This window comes from Sus scrofa, chromosome 13 (genome assembly GCF_000003025.6).
Source record: "Sus scrofa isolate TJ Tabasco breed Duroc chromosome 13, Sscrofa11.1, whole genome shotgun sequence".
Lineage (NCBI taxonomy): Eukaryota > Metazoa > Chordata > Mammalia > Artiodactyla > Suidae > Sus > Sus scrofa.
The window spans coordinates 89,348,228-89,365,704 of record NC_010455.5 but is presented as its reverse complement, the minus strand read 5'-3'; the positions used below and the strand labels follow the sequence as shown (position 1 = coordinate 89,365,704).

The 17,477-nt window shown below is 44.0% G+C and overlaps 1 protein-coding gene across 6 annotated transcripts in view; it reads right to left on the bottom strand.

Annotated features, from left to right (window-relative positions):
• HPS3 (HPS3, biogenesis of lysosomal organelles complex 2 subunit 1) overlaps positions 1-4,876 on the bottom strand; it is a 48,674-nt gene extending 43,798 nt beyond the window's left edge. For 5 of the 6 annotated variants that reach the window (XR_002337452.1, XR_002337455.1, XR_002337453.1 and 2 more), the window contains exon 1: positions 4,512-4,876. Coding sequence is in view for 2 of the 6 variants with exons in the window: in XM_021068173.1 (XP_020923832.1) it covers positions 4,512-4,728 (217 nt within the window). In the remaining 4 variants the exon portion in view is untranslated. 6 annotated transcript variants of the gene reach the window in all.

Below are 17,477 nucleotides of genomic sequence, written 5' to 3'. Positions count from 1 at the left end.
ATTTACTACACTTGTGCTAGAGGACAGGTGATAAGGGCCATGTGGTTTTATCCTCTCTGCCCTACCACCTCCAGACATGCCATAAGCAAGTATCTAGCACCAGAGCTCCCCACACAGCATTCTACCCTAACCATCAGGTCTTTCCGGCATCCCTCCCTTGAGTGCAAGGAGTTCTCTCGCCCCCTCTTCTGAAACTTGAAACCAAGCAGGACCCTGTTGGGCTCCAGGGCAAGGAACCCTTTTTGTGTATCCTGTTAATTTTTTGTAAGGAATAGGCTTCAGCCTCCTTGACCTTCTCTGAGGGTAGGTTCAAACAGCTACTAATCAGGGAGGGAGGGGATATAGAGAGGTCAAGGGAGGAGTGGTCCAGAAACAACTGTGCAGCCTCAGAGCAGGATCCTGGTTCCCCCTCAAGGGATACACACATCTTTGAGACAGTACTGCAGAACTAAAACCTTCAACAGGAGTTCCTGCTGTAGTGCAGAAGGTTAAGGACCAGTACTAGGTGCTGTCTCTGCAGCAGCTCAGGTCACTGCAGAGGCTCAGGTTTGATCTCTAGCCTGATATAGTGGGTTAAGGATTTGGCATTGCCACAGCTGTGATGTAGGTTGCAGCTTCAGCTCAGATTCCCTCCCTGGTCCTGAACTTCCACATGCCGAGCGTATGGCCAAAAAAGGGGGAAAAAAAAAAAAAAAAAAGACCTCCAATAAATGGAAGATATTAACTACTTGATGAAACATTCTTCATTCCAGAGAGGTCAGAGAAGCACTTCAGGAGACCCCCTGAGGGCAGATTAGAGGAATACAGGCCCTGCACCTACTCTGATCCTTATCAGCAACTCTGACCTTGAACCACGTAAAACTCCTCACCAAACAGTCCTTGGTGGGAACATAGTTTTTGAAGGGTTGAGCTAGTTTTTGAAGGGTTGAGCCCAAAGTATCCCCCTTCGCCTGGCAAAACAATAAGTTATTTTATTCTCCTTCCAAAACTCTGTCTCCAAGATTCAATTTGGTGTCTGTGCACAGAGTTGTGGCAACACTCCCTTCACCATAAAAAACGGAAATTAAACTTCCATTACTGATGATATTTAGGAGCCCATCCTTCAAAATTCTGACATATACAGATATATACATATGGCTGGGCCCACTGCATGTAGAAGTTCCCAGGCCAGAAATCAAACCTGGGTCACAGAAGTAACTCAAGTCAGCCACTGGATCCTTAATCCACCGAACCACCAGTAAATTCCTGACTTGTATTCTAACACCCCCAAATTTATGAAAGGAGGACATCCTGCTAATTAGAGATTAAAAAAAAAAAAATAAAAACTGAAAATGTTGCAGTCCCCTTGTGGCACAGAGGGTTAAGGATTCAGCACTTTCACTGCTTTGGCTCAGTTCCCAGCTGTGGCGCAGGTTCGATCCCTGGCCCAGGAACGTGACGTGGGTACAGGCCAAAAAAAAAAAAAAACACAAAAAACCTGTAAACGTTTTCTGCTTGGGTAAGAGACTGCAAAGCATTTACAGTAAATATAAATCACTAAGATTCATTTTGTCTTTGACAGAGTGGGAGCAGGGGAAGACATTGCTTGGAGCAAAGAATCTCCACATCTAAGTTACTGTAAGTGGAAGGAAAGAGAACAAAGTGTAACTGAGCAGTACCCTATGAAGCCTTCCCAGAGTGGACCCCTACTCATGTCCTCAGCCTGTCTTTTTGTCTATAGAAAAATTTTAGTCAAAAGAAGTGAGAAAATACAGAGAAAAAGGAAAACAGTCAAGCAAGAAAATAAGAGTTTAGCCATTCAACAAAGTCAAGGACCTTTAGTTCTTCCCCAAGGACTATAGATAATATTCTGAGCTACATCCTTGGAGCTGTTTTACAGGTGCCGAAGCCCCCACCAGGAGGAAGATGCTAACTGTATGCTGCCCATGAGCATGTAGACTCCAGACCAGTAGGAACCTGAAGGTTGATGACACTGACTCCCAATTACCTTAACACCAACCAATCACAAAAATGTTCATGAGCTGATCACACCCCGCTCCTTGAGCCCTACCACCTGCAGGGAGGGCACAGTCCTTGAGGCTCCCTCTTTGCCTGGCAACTAAAGCTACTTTTTCTGTATACTCCAACTCTGTCTCCTGCATTTCTATTTGGCATTGGTGTACAAAGGCAGCTCATATTTTGGCAACAAAAGGGAAAAAGCTGAGAAGTATAAGACAAATTATCTGGATATCAGCACAGCTATCAAATCTGTGGATTGACAGAAAGTGTATCCAGACAAAGTTCAAGCTGAGGACTGAAAACTACCCTTGAGCTATCTGACTCATGTTAATGCCATATCACATGACTCCTAAACTTTAAGAGAGCCAACTGAATTACAAAAACATCTTTGTTTTTCAAGGCTTCACTACCACGCTACTCACTTGCTTACAGCAGCCAGTGTGGCTCCAGATCAGTGATTCTCAATCCTGACTAAACACAAGATCACCCCAATGCTGGGCCACATCCCAGGAAACTGACATTGTTTCTCTGAGGCTGTGGTTTTGGAATTGGTTTTTTAAAGCTCCCTCAGGTGACTCTTAGACACAAGTAGTGGCATCAAAGGATTCCCCCCCAAAACACCACTAACGACAAACAAAGCTAGAGGTTTACATAATGCCTGCCACTTCCAATTCTAGATGACATGTCCTTTCGGAAGAATGAAGCAAACCATGTAAACATAGTATCTGTCTGTCTATCCTCCCCACCCCCCAAAACACAAACACATACTAATGTTGAAACTGGTGAGTTTGCCACTCAATAGAGCTCTTAAAGGTGAGAATGCCTAACTCTAAAGAGGAGGTGGTAGTTCCCTGGTGGCTCAGCAGGTTAAGGATCCAGCACTGTCACTGCTATGGCTCTGGTTACTGCTATGGCTTGGTTTTCATCCCTGGCCCAGGAACTTCCACATACAATGGGCATGCCCACCTCCCAAAAAAAATTTTTAGGGCCACACCTGCAACATGTGGAAGTTTCTGTGTTAGGGGTGAAATTGGAGCTGCAGCTGCAAGGCCACACCAGAGCCACACCAGCTCCAAGCTGCATCTGATACCTACGCCACAACTTTTGGCAAAGCTGGATCCTTAACCCATTGAGCAAGGCCAGGGATTGAACCTACTTCCTCATGGATACTAGTTGGATTCTTAACCCACTGAGCCACAACGAGAACTCCCCCCCAAATTTTTTTTAAATAAAAAATGAAAAGGAGGTGGGATGGAGAAAACTACCACTATTGTGAAATGATTAGGAGAATAATACCAAAATCAAAATCTTCTGCTGAAAGAGAACTCACAGATCTAATAAGTGGTTTTCAAACTAGTCTGTGGACCTGCAGGCCCCTGCTGATGTAGTCATTTTTCAAAAAGAAAAAAAACAGTATAGTAAACTGCTTATAAAGCAAAGACATGTTTGTGGCTAAGTGTTTTTCCTTTTATAAATAATGATGACAGTAAATGGTAGGACTTTTTTAAAAAAATATATATCTTTACTTGACAAAACGAACAGTCGAATACTGTGTATAATAGCCCCAGTTTTTGCCGACCCAGAAAATTCCAAAATTTGGAAATCACTGATCTAATAGTCAACTTAGTGTTTTGTTTTTTTTTTTTTTTAATGAAAACTGAGACCCCAAAGTTTCTATAAACTCACACCCAACCAGTTACAGAATAGAGATTAGCCAGAGATCTCCAATCCTCTCCATTTTACTGGTAAGTACCAGAGCCACAGGCTTTTCCACCTAAAGACTGCAATTTACACATTTACAACCTTCTTTAAAATCAGGATTCAAATTTTAAGTGCAGTATTAGGCAGTTAAAAGAATCCTATGACGAATTCTTCTGTTATACAAAGAAGCACCTATTTTGAAATATTGGATTTTTCTAAAATAGCAGTATGCCCACACAGTACCCCCTTGATACTGCTTCACTTTTCTGATGGAAAAATACTGCATGCTAGCACCCTGTTTGGGTGAAAGGGGGTCTAAGATCTGAGCTCAACGTACACAGATTCAAAATGTAATGTAAACTTTCAAAAGTCGACAAGAGGTAGATAAAATGTATAGATGTAAAGGGACAGGCCATGAGTAGGCACAATTGTTGAAGAGGGAGCAAGTGGGGCGGTTCAAGAGAGTGTTCTCCCTACTTTTGTACGGACTTGTTTTCTATTCTAAAAGAGGTCTATTTGGTTTGGTTTTAAGTGTCTGGGTTGAGTGGAATCCAGCCACCCAACCAAGGGAATTTCCCCTGAGGGCGCCAGAAGAGGAGTAACTATCAGCGTCTCCCTCCCTCCAGACGCTCACACCTGTGGTTGCCAGGACAACCGCACAGCTCGGCACACCTTCCATTAGCCCCCACCTGGCGAGAACCTCCGCAAGCACCAAGTCCCTTCCCCACCCAGAGCTGTCGGCGTCGCTCGGTGCTCTAGAAAGGAGGCCCCAACCCGGCGCCCAAGAGCCCCCTGACCCCACCGCTGCTCACCTGCCTCACTGTAGGCCAGGCGTAGCACCCTGCCCAGCGTTGAGAAGGCGCACCTCGGCCGGCACAGCTCCTGCCCCGAAACGGCGAACGCCTCCACCTTGCAGCCTGCTGCCACGAACAGCGCATCACGTCCGCCACCGCAGAACTGTTCAGGCTCCAGTTTGCAGGGCACCACCTGCTGCGACCCGAACGGGTGCAGGTTATACAACTGCACCATCTCGGCGACCGGCTGCAGGGCCCCCGGCGGTGCTGGCTCCTACCAGCCCACCCCGCGGGGCGCCGGGAGACCCGCGCGGCGGCCGGAGACCCCGCGCGGGCAGAAGAGGAGGCTGTACCACTTCCGCGAGCGTTTGCACGGAGCCAAGTCACGTGAACACCAGCTGGGCCTGCCTTGGGCTCCGATTCTTAAAGAGACCTCAGCTGGGCCAAGAAGAGAGGTCGCGCCGCAAGGCGCCGCCCGCGGCCCTGCCCCACGGGCTCTCAGGCCCTTGGCTTCTGACCCAGCGGCTTAGCGCCGACTGTGATTCTGCGACCAGAGGTGGTCGGGTGCAGGGACTGATACGTCCTTCGCTTCATCTTTTCACACTACTGCTATGGGCTAGGTGAGATTTTTAGGCCCTTGACTACATTTAAACGCTTGATCATTTGCTCTCATGTACCATTTTGTACTTGCTTCAGGGTCATCACTTACGTTTCCCCAGTAGCCTGTGATCTTCTGGAGGATAGGCCTGCAAAAACCGAAGTGGCATGCGCAACTCAGCTCCAGACTAAACACGCAGGAGTTGCTCAGAAATACTGGAAATTTCAATATATATATTTGCTGAAGAATCATGGATATCCTCTAATGCACTACAACTGTTTGACCCCAGAGGACAGAAGGACTGACTAGGGGTCTCCCTCCACTGTTACTAAAACTATCCTGTAATCTGTATTCTGTATCTATTCCTGACATCTCAATGTGGAGATGTAGAAAAAAGATTTAGATGAAGCAAGTATTGGAGCTACTTTTTCCAGTTCATCCAGAAAAAAACCTAAGTATGGACTGAGGGTCGCTGTCTTACTTTTGACACGCAGGGTCCGAACCTAAAAGAAAATGCAAAATTTCCTCATGGCCCTTTCTTAGAATTTACAAATTAGATGCAAATGGATTGAAGTTCATTAAACTTCTCTACCTCCACTTCCTAAGCCCTTTAGATGAATAAAATTCCCATAAGTAATATCCTTTTCTTCATCCAACCAATAGGGAGTCAGTTCAATAGGGAGTGAACTCAGCGAGGCCAAGAAGTGAACAAAGAGATTATTCTTGTCAGCCAGCTAGGGCGAAAAATTCAAAAAAGCCTCATACAGGAAACAACCAACCTAACACAGCTGACAACCTATTCTTTTAGGTACAATGCTAATGAATACCCCCTTCTCCACCAACACCTGTGTTATTATCTTCTTTCGATTATTTTTCTCCTTCCAGACTGAAAATTATAATTTTAGTACTAAATTAAAATTTCAAGACTAAAATTACAATTTGCTCAAAGTCTGGAACCCCAGCCCCTTCTAGAGATAGCCACTTCTCCCTTCACTTGCACCTGGCTCATCTAAGATTCTTAGGGACTAGACATGCTAGCCAAGAGAAGGTAGAGGATGTGCCTGGTTTCCATGTTTGTCAGGAGCTGTCTGTTGGTATTCCTGTTACAAATACAGGGACAGCGGTAGGCACGCCCTCATTTCCTTATGGGAGGCTGGCTTAGTTGGCTAGGGCAGACATAACTAGAATAGATGCCTTAAACAACAAATTCCCCCCTACACACACACACAGTTCTGGAGGCTAGAAGTTCAAGATCAAGGTATCTATAGTTCTGGTTTCTCCTAAGGCCTCCCTCCTTGGCTTGCAGCTGGCCACTGTCCTAATTCATGAGGGCTGCTATAAGAAAATACCACAGATTGGGAAGCTTATAAATAACAAATTTATTTCTCAAAGTTCTGGAGGATGGAAAGTCCACCATAAATGTACATAGAATAGCTCAATGAGGGTCCCCTTCAGATTTGCAGACTGCTGACTTCTTGCTCTGTACTCAATTGCTGGAAAGTGCTAGAGAGCTCTGTGGGATCTCTTTTACAAGAGCACTAATTTAATTCATGAGGGCTCCACCATTCAAGACCTAATCACCTCCCAATGCCATCATGTTGGGCATTAGGATCCCAGTATATTCTCAGCATCATTAGTCAGTAGAGAAATATGAGTGAAAACCACTGTTAGAGACCATCACACATTTACTATAATGACTAAAATTTAAAAGACCCATCATAGTAACTGTTGGTGAGGATATGGATAAACTGGTGTGGATGTCAATGGTACATTAACTTTTGAAACAGTTTGGCTGTCTCGTCGAAAGCTAAACATATACCTGCCATATACTCCTAATTGTTTATCCAAGAGAATTGAAGGTGTATATCCTAAAAAAAGACTCGTACATACATTTTCATAGCAGCTTTATGTGTAAAGGTAAAAAACTGGAAAAACGCAAATACCCATCAAATAAATGGGTTAAACAAATTTTGTTTTACTCATACATAAAAGATGAAAAAGGGGAGTTCCCATCGTGGTGCAGTGGTTAACGAATCCAACTAGGAACCATGAGGTTGTGGGTTTGATCCCTGGCCTTGCTCAGTGGGTTAAGGATCTGGCATTGCCGTGAGCTGTGGTGTAGGTTGCAGACGCGGCTGGGATTCCTCGTTGCTGTGGCTCTGATGTAGGCCAGTGGCTACAGCTCTAATTAGATCCCTAGCCTGGGAATCTCCATACGCCACGAGTGCGGCCCTAGAAAAGGCAAAAAGAAAAAAAAAAAAAAAAAAGACGAAAAAGAATGAACTTTTTCAGCAATGAAAAGGACTGAACTCTTTTTTTTTTTTTTTTTTTTTGTCTTTTTGTCTTTTTAGGGCTGCACCCATGGCATATGGAGGTTCCAAGGCCAGGGGTTCAATCAGAGCTGCAACCACCAGCCTATGCCAGAGCCACAGCAATGCTGGATCCGAGCCATGTTTTCAACATAGACCACAGCTCACGGAAACACTGGATCCTTAACCCATTTAGCAAGGCCAGGGATCAAACCTGTGTCCTCATGGATACTCGTCGGGTTCATTAACTGCTGAGCCACAATGGAAACTCCAAGACTCAACTCTTGATACATGCTGCCATATAGGTAGATCTCAAAATAATTTGGCTGAGTGAAAGAATCTAGACAAAAATAGCACTTACTATTATTTATATAAATTAATATGTTTATATAAAATTCTAGAAAATGCATACTAATCTATAGTAAAAGAGGGCACTGGTTGCCTGGGTCTGAGTAGGGTGCAGAGATGTGAGGGAGAGATTACAAAGGAGCACAAGTAAACTTTTGGAAATGATTATTATCTTGATTTGGGTAATGAGTTTATGGGTATGTAAAGTCATAACTTATCAGATTGTATACTTTGAATATGTGGAATTTTTTTAAAGACCACAAGACATATAATGACTAGGAGACTTACCCCAAATCACATTACTACTTAGAGGCAAAGCAAAGATCATTTATTACATGGTAGGTACTTCATAAACATTTCTTCAAACATTTAAAATAAGAATGATGGGGCAGGAATTCCCTCGTAGCTCAGCAGGTTAAAGATCTGGTGTTGTCACTCTAGTGGCTCTGGGTACTGCAGTGGCCTGGGTTAGATTCCCTAGCTCAGGAACTTCTGCATGCCATGGGTGTGGCCAAAAAAAAAAAAAAAGGAAAAAAAGAAAGAATGATGAGGCAATATGGGATAGAGGATTAAGAGATGCAAACTGTTAGTTACAAAATAAGCCACAGGGATATATTGTACAACACAGAGAATATAACTAGTATTTTATAAGAACAGTAAATGGAGTATAACCTTTAAAAATTGGAGTTCCCTTGGAGTTCCCATTGTGATACAGTGGTTAACAAATCTGACTAGGAACCATGAGGTTGCAGGTTCAATCCCTGCCCTTGCTTAGTGGGTTAAGGATCTAGTGTTGCCATGAGCTGTTGTGTAGGTTGCAGATGCAGCTCAGATCTGGTGTTGCTGTGGCACAAGTAAACTTTTGGAAATGATGGATATGTTTCTAATCAGAGCAGCTACAGCTCTGATTAGACCCCTAGCCTGGGAATCTCCATATGCCACAGGAGTGGCCCTAGAAAATGCAAAAAGACACACGCACAAAAAAATTGTGGATCTCTACACTCTACACACCTGTAACTTATATATATGTTATATATATATATATATATAAGTTTATATACTTTAATTTTTATATTAAAAAAAAGAAAGCATTACTTTCATACTGAAGACATTTTAATGGCTTTCCATGATATTTGGATTAAAACTAAATTTCTTAGCTTGGTCTCAAACACCCTACATTAACTGTCCAACCTCATTATCTCTCTCTCCAACCTCATTTCCTACCACTCTCTTTCATTGCACCCCACACATAGACACCCTCTCCCTGTTTCTTAAACATCCCCTGTTCATTCCCTTCTCAAGATCTTAGCACTTACTGTTCCCTGTGCCTAGAACTTACTCCCAGGTCTTCCCATGACTTACTGCCTTGCTTCTTTTTAGGTCCTTTCTAATGTTACTTCCCTGACAGTTTGGTAACACAAGTCCACCCCAGACTTCTGGTACACTCACCTCTCTCTCTTATGTTTCTCATTCCTTTTTAGCTTTTATCATTATCTGACACCGTAGTATACACATCATATATTTGTTTGCTTTCTGTCTTTCTCCTCCACTAGAAAAGAAGACTTTTAACAGCAATATCCCCAGTACCTAGGACATCGCCTGACATGTAGTAGGTGCTTGATAAGTATTTAGTGAATGAATAAGCTTGGATCCAGTTAAATGGGACCCTCATACTTACTTGTACAGTCATAGTTATCTAATATCTCACAACCTCAGTTTCCTCATTTTTTACTTTAAAGGACGATTGAGAGGATTAAATGAGATTATTCATTTAAAACATTTAGCACAAAAAAAAAAAGACAAAAAAAAAAAAAGAAAGGGAGTTCCCGTCGTGGCGCAGTGGTTAACGAATCCGACTAGGAACCATGAGGTTGCAGGTTCGGTCCCTGCCCTTGCTCAGTGGGTTAACGATCCGGCATTGCCGTGAGCTGTGGTGTAGGTTGCAGACGCGGCTCGGATCCCACATTGCTGTGGCTCTGGCGTAGACCGGTGGCTACAGCTCCAATTTGACCCCTAGCCTGGGAACCTCCATATGCCGTGGGAGCGGCCCAAGAAATAGCTAAAAAAAAAAAAGACAAAAAAAAGACACAAAACATTTAGCACAATGCTTGGCACATGGCACATGGCTCACAAAATCTCTTATTCTTTTATTTATTGATATCTTAACTGTTATTTCTGCCATTTTTCTGTGACCTATGATTCTTTCCCCCAGTTTAACAGCAGGAGCCAAGAAATTATATACTCCCTGTCCTCAGGGAAAGGCTAGCAGAGCAGAACCAGAGAATCTATTTTTTGTTTTTAACTTTCAAAAGTTTGGAGTTCTATGGTGCATAAAGTTAAGGATATGGTGTTATCACTGCAGCAGCTTTGGTCACTGCTGTGGCTTAGGTTGGATCCCTGGCTTAGGAACTTCCACATGCCACAGGTATGGCCAAAGGAAAAAAAAAGTTTAGATGGATTTATAGGACAAAGAGATTTGGGAAATTATGCCATTAGGTGGCACCAGTTGCCTCCCAAACAATAGATTATCTAAAATGTGCTAAATTGAGGTGAGAAAGAATGGGTTTGAGGGGAGCAAAGGAATGAAAAGCAAGATATGTGTCCTTGAGAAGGGGTCCCGGCTCTGCCCAAATCCAGGCTTCCCACCATCACACAAGAGGGCAAGAGGGGGCCCAGGGGAGGATGAAATGACAAAAATCTCAGTTAGATTTGAAGAATCCAAGAGCCAAGGTTCAGGTAAAAACAATGACAACAAAACAAAGAGCTGGCAGGCAGAGATGCCAAAGGCCCTGCAGAAGTGGCCCTGAGGTGAGGATGGACAGCCCATGGGGTGTGAGCAGTCTCACAACTCCCTATGCACCCCAGAGAAGCCAAGGAGAGTGAGGAGGTGGGGGCCAGACATAGGCCCTCTGGTTTCCCAAAGTCCTAGACTGGGGGGGAAGATAAAGGAAGTAAATAGCATCAGAAAAATCTTGTAGTCACAAGGAGAAGACTGACTATGGAAAATCAATAAGGAAAACAAACATCTTGGCAGATACGAGCCTGGAGAGATGACAGACCCTATAGACTCACTTTTCTTCTTTATGGGTTTGCCGAAAGCAAGAGTAGTAATCACAACTGAAACTCTAGGAGACATGTTAGTTTATTTATTTATTTATTTATTTATTTGTCTTTTTGCCTTTTCTAGGGCCACACTCGAGGCATATGGAGGTTCCCAGGCTAGGGGTCCAATCTGAGCTGTACTGCTGGCTTACACCAGAGCCACAGCAGTGCCAGATCCAAGCTGTGTCTGTGACCTACACCATAGCTCATGGCAACGCCAGATCCTTAACCCACTGAGCAAAGACAGGGATCGAACCAGCGACCTCATAGTTCTTAGTTGGATTCGTTAACCACTGAGCCACGACGGGAACTCTGTGAGAACCTTTTTATCATTAATTCTGTCCTTGATCAGTGGGTTAATGCAGAGACATGTTAGTTTAATAGAACCCTTGCTATTAATAGGAATTTTAGAGGCCTCAGGCAGAATTGGGTTCCAGTTGTGGAGATCTCAAACCATCAGGGACTCAATGGGAACCCCTCACCTCCACTGAGGGGCTGGCACTTGGACAATAAGTTGACACAAAGATCTTAAGTTCTTTTTTTTTTTTTTTGCTTTTTTTGCTTTGTAGGGCCGCACCTGAGGCATATGGAGGTTCCCAGGCTAGGGGCTAGGGGTCGAATCGGAGCTACAGCTTCAGGCCTACACCACAGCCACAGCAATGTGAGATCCAAGCCACATCTGTGAACTGCACCACAGGTCATGGTAACAATGGATCTTTAACCCACTGATCAAGGCCAGATACCCAATCCGCAACCTTGCAACCTCAAGGTTCCTAGTTGGATTCATTTCAGCTTTGGCCCAACAGGAACTCCTTAAGTTCTTACTCAAGTAAATCTTACTACTTTTAGTATTTAGATCAGTTTGATAGCTTCTACAGAAATGGAGACTGGCTCTCACAATCATACCAGCCCAAGTCATTGATCAACCCACAGTTGTGCTATGAGTGCCCCACCCCTTGTTAACAGACTGGGAAGGGACAGTCAAATTGAACTGGCCGTCCTTCAGCTGGAGAAAAATTTGGGGCTGGTGGCTGCATTGGCAGCATTGATTGGCGAGTATAACAAGCCTGGGGACAAATATCAAGGCATCTTGCTCTAGATTCCTCCAGAGATCAGGAGGAATCCAGAGCAACCTCTTTGCATTGTTCTCACTCTTGAGCCCCTCCCATACAGCATGCAATCCTTTGAAAACTCTGCTGTAGCAGAAAGCTCGCCTCCATCTTTGACCTCCCTGTCTTTCCTCCTTTTCCTAGTAACATACCCCAACCCACTGACCACAGGGTTGAGTGTGCAACAAAGATGGATAACCATAGCAAATGTTCATTTGATTTCCTCTAATCCCCCAATTCCTCACTGAAAAAAAATTAGCATCTTTTATATTGTTTTTCTCTAATGGGACATTTTTTATATATTTTTTTTTCTTTTTTGAACACCCTGTGGCATATGGAGTTCCCAGGCCAGTAATCAGATCCAAGCTGTAGTTGTGGCCTATGCCACAGCTGTGGCAACACCAGATCCTTTAGCCCACTGTGCCAGGCCAGGGATCAAACCTTCACCTTGGCACTGCAGAGGGGCTGCCGATCCCATTGCACTAAAACAGGAACTCCATGTTTTATTTCAATAATTATTCTATTTACTAATTTTAAAAATATAGAAATCAAAGCATATTGTTTGTGTTTTAAAATCATGAACATTCGGAGCATCTTGGAGACCCTTCACCTAGGAAACATATTTAAAGGGGTGAAATACTAGCTCAGAATTACTTACTAATGCATCACCCCATGTCTTTTTTCAGTTTTCTAATTAAAGAGACCAACTCATTAAGGCAAAAGGCAAGGTGAGCAAACCATTTCAGAAGTTTAAAACAACAAATGTTATCGAAGTGGACCTTGTGGATTACTGCAGCAACCAAAAGTATATTGATGTCCTGGGCTTTAAAAAGGAAGGAAGGAAGGAAGGAAGATAATTTAGAATGCCAGGTAGCAATTGCACCCATGTCCAAGTTGCCATCAAAACGGCCCTATAGATGTGTTCTCCCATTGTCACCTATGGCCTTGAGAGGCTGCCCACACAGCCCTTCTATTTCTCCATCCTCTAGGTCTATCCATGTTGCTGCAAATGGCATTATTTCATTCTTTTTTATGGCTAATATTTCATTATGTATATATACCACATCTTCTTTATTCATTCATATGTCAATGGACATTTAGGTTGCTTCCATGTCTTGGCTATTGTAAATAGTGCTGCCATGAACATAGGGGTGCATGTATCTTTTTGAATAATGCTTTTGTCCAGATATATGCCCAGGAATGGGATTACTGGATCATATGGTAACCCTGTTTTTAGGGGTTTTTTCCCCTCTCTTTTTAGGGCTGCACCTGCAGCATATGGAAGTTCCCAGCCTAGGGGTTAATTCGGAGCTGCAGCTGCCAGCCTATACCACAGCCACACAACACAGGATCCAAGCCACTTCCATGACCTACACTACAGCTAATGGAAACACCAGATCCCCAACCCACTGAGTGAGGCCAGGGATTGAACCCACATCCTCATGGATACTAGTTGGATTCATTTCTACTGTGCCACAATGGGAACTCCATTGTTTTTTAAAGGAAATGCCATACTGTTTTTTTATAGTGGCTGCAACAATTCACATTCCCACCAGCAGTGTAGAAGGGTTCACTTTTCTCCACACCCCCTCCAACATTTATTATTTGTAAACTTTTTGGTGATAGCCATTCTGACCAGTGTGAGATGGCACCTTGCCGTAGTTTTGATTTACATTTCTCTAATAATTAGTGATGCTAAGCATCTTTTCACAAGCATTAGTAATTTTTTTTTCTTTTGGCTGTGCCTGTAGCATGCAAAAGTTCTTGGACCAGGGATTGAACTTATGTCACAGCAGTGACAACACCAGATCCTTAACCAGCTGGGCCACCAGAGAATGCCAGGCATCATATCTTTTAAAGATACCAGTGTGCAACAAAATTTACAAAGCACTGGCTTAAAAGACTCCTTTCCCTTCTATGTTTAGGGTGCTATATAAATTGAAGCCTTTACCTGAGACATTGCTCTATTTTTCTAAGTAAAATGTATTAACTCTGGAAGTAACAGAGCTGTCGTCAAAATGTGAACTAAACGACTCTTCAGACAAATAGTCAATAGTGACCTCTGGTGGTGTGATGAGAACCTAAACTAACAATCTAAGTTTTGTCCCTGCAGGAATGCTCTTAACACAGGGAAAAGTTGTTGAAGACCACTCACCACATACATGCCCTTCTGCCACATACGCGTATTACCCAGAAAGGGAAGCTGAGACCTAGAAAGTAACTTGACCAGGATAACACAAGCATCACTGATAGCTGCAGAATTGAAACTTGCCCAGCCTTTCAACTTCTCCATCCTCTCAAGGTCACCCTCCCTGAGAGTAGCCTTATCTTCACAACTTCTCAGGAACACCATCAGTATGCATCAGTAGCTTCTGAGTTCTATTTCTAGCTCCTAAGCATGACCTTGATTCTTAAAAATGCCAAACACAGTTACTGAGCCAGAAGTATCTGGACCAGAGTGGTGATCTCTCTCTTCTCCATGCTCTATGGTTTTGATTTCTCTTGTGGGGTAGAAGGCAAAGGAAAGGGAAGTCTGACTGACTGGGCCTTGTCATTAAAGTTAACCATTTTACAAATGAGAAGAATAAGGGTCGAGGAAAGATATTGCGGGAGTTTCTGCTGTGGCGCAGGGGGGTAAGCATCTGACCACTTGGGTTGCTGGGGAGGCGTGGGGTCCATTCCTTGCCAGGTGCAGTAGGCTAAAGCATTTACTGTTAACACAGCCGTGGCTCAGATTCAATCTCTGACCTGGGAACTTCCATATTCCATGGGTGCAGCCTAAGATATTGCCTTAGACTATCCATCTCAACACATCCCTTCTCTCTGTCCTGAATCCAAGGCACTTCATATCAGGTTGGGGACCTGAGGCTCAAATGATGCTGGAAAGATGTTACTGGAATCTGGGTTCTTGTTCATGCAGTAGAAGAATGAACTCCGCAAACCCACAGGCAGCAAGCTAGCAAAGTCTTTATTACGGGAAAGCAAATAGCTTCCAGGGCTGCTGGGAAGGAGGAGAAGAGCCACCATTCTCTATTGTCCTATAAGGGTTTTTATCCCTTAAAGATGGGGAGAGTACCAATGTGGGGTCCAGGAAGATGTGGTTTTCTCCCATTGGCCTTGCTCAAGTACCTGTATGAGTCCTTATCCAATAGGGGTTTTAGGGGTAAAGATGGCCTGTAGGTCTCACGGTTTCTTTGCCCTTTTCTTCCTGTAAACTGAGTCACAAGGGATTAGGGATTAATGTCCATCTGGATGTAGGAACACCCCTTAAAGTAAACAAGCCTGTGGGGATGTTACTCCCTGGAGCCGTTAAGCCACAAATGTTAATCAATAGCCATATCAAAGAAGCCCATGCTCCTACACTGACTACCTGAGTTAATATTCTGCCTCTCAAGTACAGAACTGTCCTCTCCAGGCAAGTTTCTGAAAGTCCCTGTAGCCCTAGCACTAATGGGACACTAGAGGTATGACATTCTCAATATGAGGTAACCATGAGTGACGCTGGAGTACAAGGGCAAAGTGTGGGGTCCTAGGATCTGAAAGAAGAAGCTAGGGTATTCAGTAGAGGTTAAAGATTTAGGGACTTCAGGGTGGGGCTGGGGAGAATTCTTGCACTTAGATCGGCAGAGGTGAGTGTCTGAAGCAGGAACGGAGAGGAATTTGAGATCAAAGATCAGAAGCAAGGGAAAAGGTGACTCTGGGGCTGCATTCAAGGTAGCTTCCCTGGAGAAGGAGACTGAGAACAGCCAGCAGCTCCACTGCCTCTACCTCTCCTTCTGTAGCAGATGCCCAGGGGCCATGAAAACATGACTCCCAGGGCACTGGGACCCTTGGTAACCAAGAGACCTTCCAGGCTGGTAGGAGTTGGAGAAGTAACCCAGCCACATGCATCTGGTTGGCACTAGGCAGTTTCAGGTACAGCTGTGGCAATCCCAACCCCTTCTGCTCCCTCCCCAATCTCCACTTCTTGAAACTTCTAATGACACTGTATCCAACAAACTGTTGCGAGTCTAAATAAGGCTTCACAGACGCCATCCCAGGGAATGTAGGGACTGGTCAGTTCCCAGGGCACAGGGAAAGATGTGGGTTAGTCTTGCCTTTTTTTTTTTAACATGGATGGCCCTGTGGTATATGGAAGTTCCTGAGCCAGGGATTGAATAGAAGCCACAGCTGCCACCTACACCACAGCTGCAGTGATGCTAGATCATTTAATCCACTGCCAGGCTGGGGATCCAACCTCTGCCTCCACAGCAACCCCAGGTGCTGCAGTCAGGTTCTTAACCCACTGTGCCACAGAGAGAACTCCAACCCCACCCTTTTGATTCCACATGAAAGAAAGGCTTTCAAACTCTGAGCAAAGCCCTGCTGGCCTTCTGGGAACTATAGTCTGGATAAATAAGATGCATTCCCAGAGGGTTCTAGGAGTAGTAGTTTTTTGCTTGTCCCCTGAATCATGAATTGGTGCAGCCTGAAGGCAGTCCTGTGGAAGCCAGCAACTCATGCTTTTTCCTCTGCTTCTTAATCAAGGTTCTGTCTGACCTCCTACAGGTGGGATTTATTCCTTCCAAAGTTCACACTCTGGAAAGAGCTAACAAGAAAACTGACAAAACAATATAAATAAAGGGCAAGTATTTTAATTGCTTCATTGGGCAGAAGCACAGTGGGCAAGGAAGGTTTCCCTAAACAACTGGGATTCTAGCCGAAACCTGAAGGACCAATAGGAAAGAGTCTAGTAAGCAATACGACCAAGGCCAAGGTCCCTGGAGGAGGAACTCACCCAGAGACCCAGAGAACAGAGTGGAGGTAATCAATAGAACTTAACCATTTTGTAGGGCGAGGGATGAGGGTAAAAGAGAAGTGTTCAGGGATGGGGGAGAAAGACACCTAAAGGGGGATTGAGCAATGTGAATGGTGAATGTTATCCCCAGGCTAGAGTGGCAACATTAGAGAGCTCGGTTGAGGCCTTACCTGCTCTGAATCAGATATTGGAAAAATTTGGCACCACGGTGAAGCTGATTAGAGGGGTTGAAGTTGGAGTCAGGAATTCTTGGGAAGAAATGATAGTGATCAAGGCTAGAGAAGGAACAATGGAGATAGGAGATATTATGGCAATGAGATATATGTAGGAGATGGGTTAGAAAAAGAAGTGTTATTGATGGATTACTTTGGGCTGTTCTAGGGTTTGAAGGTGCCATTTTCATGATAGGGAAATTCACACAGGTGTACTCAAACATTCTTATACAGTGATGTCCTTTTTTATAAATTATCTCATCATAAAGTGAAAGGAGATTCCTAGCCACTTATACAACATGTACGTGTGGACTCATAATTTGCAATGTCCTGATAAATAGACATACAAATATTCACACAAATACACATGTTGTGTTAGACTGGGAAGAGCACAAAGAATCAAACTTAAGTCCCTGCTTGGGATCTAAGCTTTTCACCCCTCCCCTTACAGCAAGATCTCTTTCTTTTCACTGTGTGTTTTAGTGCAAGTGATTTAACCTCTCTTAGT